The sequence below is a fragment of the Mycteria americana genome, chromosome 24, assembly GCF_035582795.1.
Source record: "Mycteria americana isolate JAX WOST 10 ecotype Jacksonville Zoo and Gardens chromosome 24, USCA_MyAme_1.0, whole genome shotgun sequence".
Classification (NCBI taxonomy): Eukaryota; Metazoa; Chordata; class Aves; order Ciconiiformes; family Ciconiidae; genus Mycteria; species Mycteria americana.
The window spans coordinates 6,294,694-6,300,693 of record NC_134388.1 but is presented as its reverse complement, the minus strand read 5'-3'; the positions used below and the strand labels follow the sequence as shown (position 1 = coordinate 6,300,693).

Here is a 6,000-nt window from a genome sequence, read left to right as displayed (position 1 = left end):
ATTAAAAAAAAGAATAAACAGTGCTGCGGGTCCGGTTTTGTTCAGCAGGTTCTGGGGCCGCAGGAGGCGGCTGCGTCCCCGGGGCTGTTTCCCGCGGGGCTGGGCTGTGCTGCCTGCAGCGTCGCCGCTTGCCCCCTCGCCGGGGGTCCGGGCCACGGCAGGCGTGGGCAGAGGGACGCGGGAGAGCCCCCGGCAGCAGGTGAGGAGCTCGGCCCCGCTCCCAGGCCCCGTCTGCTTCAGCTCGGCGCTGGGGCTTTTGCAGCCCGGCCGAGGCCGCTCTCCGCAGCGGGAGGAAAGGGGAGAGCGGGGAAGAGCGAACGCCAACCAGCCGTGCAGATAAATCTGTTCCCAATATCGGGCCGTGCCGTGAGGGTTTGGTATTTCACAAAACAATTCCTGCCATTAATTGGATCCTGATGTGCGATGCTTCCCCGGCGGCAGGAGCCCGGGCGGCAGCGCGGTTCCCTCGGCTGCGTCCCCCGCACCGGGGGCAGGCACGGCGCAGCCCCCGGACGGCACCGAGCCGCGCGTAGACCGAGCCACCCCCGGCCCGCGCCCAGCTCAGGACCTGCCGCACGGACGGGCTCCGGCACGGCCCTGGTGGCAGCGGGGAGCTGCCGGGGCCGGGCTGGCTCTGACAGACTCCCCCGACCCCCCGGGGACTGGGGGGGGGCTGGGCTACAAGGGGGAAACTGAGGCACAAAAAAAGCAGCGATGGGGAACGAGACCTTCGCTCCTGCTGGCGCCCAGCACCCTCAGCCCTCCCTGGGTCCAGGAGGATGCTGAGCATCGCGCAGGATGCGGCCCAGGCTGCAGCCTGGCTCAAACCCGGGCATCTCCCGTGCCCCAGAGCTGCGCCGAGCCTGGCCGGGCACCGCCGCCAGCAGCAGCATCTCAGCCCGGGGCAGGCGTGGCGGGGGCCCTCCTGCAGCCCCTCGCTACCTGCCCACCTCAGTGATACCCCCCCCTTGCTTTTGGGGGTGGATGTAAAGGAGCTGCCAAAACGCTGCCCAGAACTTTCCCTGGCGCCAGCGTTTGCCGCACGTGGTGGTGTGTGGCCCGGGTTTCTCTACCGCCCGCCCACAGCGCCTTCCTCCCCGAGGCAGCTCGCCTCCCTCTGCCTACCCCGGCCGGAGGGTTTGGCCCCCGAAGCACCTGGCGCGCTGCCCCGTGCCGAGCCCGCGGGCATGGGCTGCGGCAGCGACGTCAGCTCCCGCCGATGAGCGGGAGATTTCGGTTTCCAAAACACGGCCGTGAGTCAGGCGCCTCCTTCCCGCTGGTTTTTGGGTGGTCTGGGACAAGCCGGGACAGGCACCGGCTCTCCAGGCTTCCCGGCAGCGCGCAGAAGCCCCGGGGCTGGCAGCCCTGCCCCAGCATCCTGGGGGGGTCTGCCCCACACCGCCGATGCCGGGAGCCCACGGGGATTTGGGGCTTCCTTGGAGGCTGGCAGCCTGGCAGGGGTCTGTCCTCTGCTGGGCGTCCCGCGCTGTCCCCAAGGCCACCGATGCCCGTGGCTGCGTCCCCCTGACCCCGCCGCAAAGCCCCGCAGCGGGGAGCCAGGATTGCGCCAGGATTCCTGCCCCACAGCTCGGGGCAGCCAAAGCCCCCGGAGTCCCCGGCGCGGGGACTGCCGAGATGAGGGTGTCTTCTGGGGACCTCGCGGCGTGCCGGCCTAGCCCTGGCCCTCATCCTCCCCGGCAGAGCCCCCGCGGGTGGTGAGATGGCCCATGCCGGATGCTGCGGTTGGCTGCAGCCTCCTGCGGGACCCCCCGGGCGGGGAGGGCGGCTGCGTCCCGCGGCCGCGGCGTGCCAGCAATTTGCAGATAAAACAAACAACCAGGAGCAGGGAATGTCGAGGTCTGTCCCTGGAGACGGCTGCGACGCTGGGCAAAGTCGCATGCCGTGTGCGTGTCTCGGCGGCCGCTGAGCAGCTCGGCACATGTCCCCCGGCCGGCGTGGGCAGCTCCCGGCCCCTGCGCCTGCGGCCCGAGCGTGCCGGGGAGGCGGGTGAGGCTCTCGGCGGGATCCCCGCGGGCTCTGCCAGCGCAGCCGGGCGGCTGGGAGCCCATCTGCCCCCGGGAGGTGTCTGTGGTTCCCGTGTTGGGGGGTCCCTTAGTGCGGTGGGGAGGCTGCGGTGTGGGACGAGACGGGACGAGACGGGACGGGACGGGGCAGGGAGCCCCACCCCGGCAGGAAGGCGCTGCTGGGGACGCTCTGTGGGGTGGCAGCGCCTGGATGCAGATCCTGGCTCCCCCAGGGCAGGGCCTGGTCCTGAGTCAGGGCTGGCGCTTCCCTCCTTCCTCCTGCACCCCTGCTCCGTCCGCCTCAGCCCAGGACTACGCCGGGGCTCTGGCTGGGGACCGGAGCAGAAACAGGAGCAGCGGAGAGGGACGGCCGGAGAGGGGGACGCAGCGCGGCGGGGGAAGGACAGGAGAGGGGAGGGCTGGGAAAACCCGGCCCCGTTGCGATGGGCAGCAGCCGCCTGGGCAGTGTGGGGTTAGGGATCGGCCCCAGTCAGCCCTCCCGGGCTCAGCTGCCCACCAGGAGATTAAAGGGGGCTAAAACCCAGGCCCAGCCTCTGCTGACTCCCTGGGCAGGGGGGTCTCGGGCTCGGTCTTGGTCTCCCCATCACGTCCCTGGGGCAGGACCAGCGTGGGCAGGGGCTGGGGGCGGGTGAGCGTCCCCGGGGCTCCTGCCTGTCCCAGAGCTGGGGGCTGTGGCCCCCTGTAAGGGGGGAGCAGGGTGGGTAGAGGGAAGGCGAACGGACAGAGGCCTAGGAACGAGGCTTTATTGAGGAAGGCAAACGCTGCCGCTGCAAGAGGCTGAGTGAGGTGCTGGGGCTTCTTGTACAGCCTGGGGGGCTGCATCTCCCCTCGCCAAGAGGCAGAGTCGGTCTCCTGCCCTGCCCCGGGTCAAGGAGCCCTGAGCGCCAGCTCCCAAAGCCCCTGGAGCTGGGAGGACCTGGGAGTCCTGGCCCCCTTCTCCCCTCCTGGGCGCTGCCAGACAGCCAAGATGCCTCGGCCCCTCTCCCCGCAGCCCGTCTGCCCCCGGGACCCCCTCCCAGCCCTGGCTAGGGCTTCGGCTGCTGCTGGTGGCAGTGCCCTTGCACGGTGCGATGCACCCAGTCGATGTAGTTGGAGATCTTGGTGTAGATGTCAGGGTACCGGCGGTCCCCGCATCTCTCCCCAGAGAATGAGACGATGCCGTAAACCTTTTCCTTGAAGATCAGGGGTCCCCCGGAATCACCCTGTGAAGCAAAGGGGTGGGAGGGAGACTAGCAAGGTCTCCTGGAGGGGGACGGCTGGGGGGCTCGGGGCGGGGAGCTCACTCACCGTGCAGACACCCTGCAGCGTGGTGTTGCGGCTGGCCCCGCACAGCATGTTGGGCGAGACCTTGCCCCTCCACAGCGTTCGGCAGAAGCTCCGCTTGACGATGGTGGTGACCGTCTCCATCAGCTCGCTGGGCTGGTCGCCGTAGTTGGAGGTGTCCCCCCAGCCCACCACGTAGCAGACGGTGCCGGGCTTCAGGTCGATGTGCGGCGAGGGCAGGCGGATCCGCTTCACGTACTTGTTCAGCGTGGCCGACCTGTTCAGCTGGGCGGGGAGCCAGGGGCGCAGGTGGCTTCGCTGCGGGGGCAGAGCCCCCCAGCCGCCCCTGCCTGGGGCCCTGGCCCCCCTGTACACCATCACATGCCCGCCCCAGCCCCCCGCTCGTGCTGACTCCCCCGGCCCTGCCCTTCCCTTCCCTCTTCAGAGGCTGGGCCCCCCTGCCAGCCCCTCTGCACTGGTCCCACTCTGCTCTACAGGCTGGCTGCCCGGGAGCGGAGGGAGCCGCCAGCCCGGCCGGGGTCGGCGTGTCCTCAGCCGCCTCCGTCGCACCCCACGGCGCGGTCCCGCTTCTCCGGAGAAGCACTGACATCTAGTGTCGGCTCAGGCCTGCGTGGGGCACCCCATTTCCCTCCTGTGCCCCGCGGGGCGTGGGGCACCCCAGCTCCCAGCCAGCGGGTGCCCACGACCTCGTGGAGAGCAGCAGGTCCGTGGTGGCTGGCAGCGTGTGCGGGACTCACCCTGAGCAGGCGGATGTCGTTGTCCACCGCGCGGGGGTTGTAGTGCGGGTGGGCGATGGACTCCGCGACGCTGAAGACCTGCTGGGACTCCTCGGGCTCCTCCAGCCTGTGGGCGCCCAGCACCACGCGCACCGAGGGGTTGTGCCTGCGGTAGAGGGGCCCTGAGCGGGCGCTGCCGCGGCGGGGGGCAATCGGGGAGGGGGAGAAGGGGGCTGGCGAGGTGGGCTTGAGGGGAGCACGAGTGGGTGGGAGGGGGGTTGCTGCAGGACTGCGTAACCCCCTGGGACGGGGGTATCCGTTTGAAGGGGGCTGTGCCGTGTCCTGGGGAGGGACGGGAGGTGCGTGCCCCTCGTGGGAGCGTGGCTCACCTGGGAACGAGGCAGTGGGCTGCTGTCATCACCCACTGGGGCCACACCAGGAAGCCCCCGCAGATGTGCTGCCCGTCCATCTGGATGGAGGCGATGAAGGGCCGGGAGTGGGGTGCCGCCACCTTCCCCCCGATGATCCAGCTCCCCTGGGTGCCTGGCGGGTGGGTGGGTGCGGGTGGTCACCAGCTGCCGGGGAGTCCGGGCACAGCTCTCACCCGTGTCTGTCCCGTTGCTGGCTGCGTGTCCCGAGCACGCCGGCACTACCCGTGGGTGCCGGCGAGCGGCTGAGCATCGGCTGTGGCCGAGGAGGGCTGACCGTGGCAGGGCAAAGCCTCCCCTGCACCGCGGTGCTCCAACCCGGGGTCTCCGTCCCCCGCCCTGGCCGTGGGGACCAGCCCCGCAGCCCTCTCAGCCCCAGCTCTCCCGTTACCTGCCGGGGCCAGTGCCGGGAGCAGGACGAAGCCTCCCAGGCTGAGGATGAACAGCCCAGCCGTGACCATGCTGGCGCAGAACGGGCCACTGCCGCCTCCTCTGGGGCCACTCGGGGTGGGGGTGCTTAAATAACTCTGGGGGCCGAGCCTCTGCCTGGGCGCTGGCGGGTATCTCCCTCCTGCTTCCTCCTCGCTGGGTGTTGCTGCCTTGTGCAATGGCTGTGGGGTGGGGGGCACGGGGGCAATGCTGCGTCGGGGGTGGACGGGAGAAGAGCGGCTTGGGGAAGGAAGAGAGAAAGCAGAGCGGCTTCCCACCCCAGGCCTGGCTCCTCTTGTGCCTTGAGCTAATCAGGATGAAACCCCTTTCCTCTTGGCAGAGAGGTGGGAGCAGCAGGGCCCCACCACATCCCAAGACACCTCCCAGGACGCGGCAGCGTCCCCGGGGCCGGCCAGCAGCCTGGCTGCTGTGGGTCGCGCAGGGACCGTGCCGTGCTCGGCCTCGACGCGTCTTTCGGCCCCTCCAGAGACTGCCAGGCTCTGGGATGGTGCCATGGGCGGAGGGGCAGTTTGCTGCCCCCGGTCCGCATCTCCCTGGGGTGCAAGAAGGGCTGCAGGGCGTACTGGGGTGGGGGTGTGCCGGGGTGGGGGTGTGCCGGGGCGGGGGTGTGCCGGGGTGGGGGTGTGCCGGGGTGGGGGTGTGCCGGGGCGGGGGGACGGGGGCCCCACTGCCGGGGCGACCCTTGCTGCAGAGCCGGGCTTGCTCCAGGGCAGATTTCCTAACGCGGCCGGAGGCTGGCTCGGGGCTTCCTGTGTCGGTTTGCCAGCGTTTGCCCAACGCGACCGTTGCGTTGGGAAACGCGGGAGCGGCGAGGGGGGATGCCCAGCCCGGGCTCCCCCCTTCCCCGTCCTCTCCCCGCTCGCCCTTTGCACCGTCAGGGCTGCGTGCCGGGGACGCAGAGGCCCTGGCCCAGCGGGAGCGAGGAGCGTGGCCCTCGGCCGGGGCAGTGCCCGGGGTGGGGACCCTCCCGGAGGGGAGGGGGGGGGGGGGGCCGTCCCGCCCGCGCTGCCCGGGGCAAGGAGCCGGCAGCGCCCGCAGCCCCCCCCCCCCCGCCCGCCCGCCCCGCTCCGGGCATCG

General features: G+C 71.1%; 1 protein-coding gene across 1 annotated transcript; it reads right to left on the bottom strand.

Annotated features, from left to right (window-relative positions):
- Positions 1-3,070: 3,070 nt before the first annotated feature.
- On the bottom strand, positions 3,071-4,949 carry PRSS57 (serine protease 57). The gene is made up of 5 exons (XM_075524480.1): positions 4,865-4,949; positions 4,435-4,588; positions 4,067-4,211; positions 3,333-3,593; positions 3,071-3,247 (listed from the first exon to the last, which is right to left on the bottom strand). The coding sequence occupies exons 1-5, from the start codon at positions 4,932-4,934 to the stop codon at positions 3,071-3,073; spliced, it is 807 nt and encodes a 268-aa protein (XP_075380595.1). The 5' UTR covers positions 4,935-4,949.
- Positions 4,950-6,000: the final 1,051 nt, after the last annotated feature.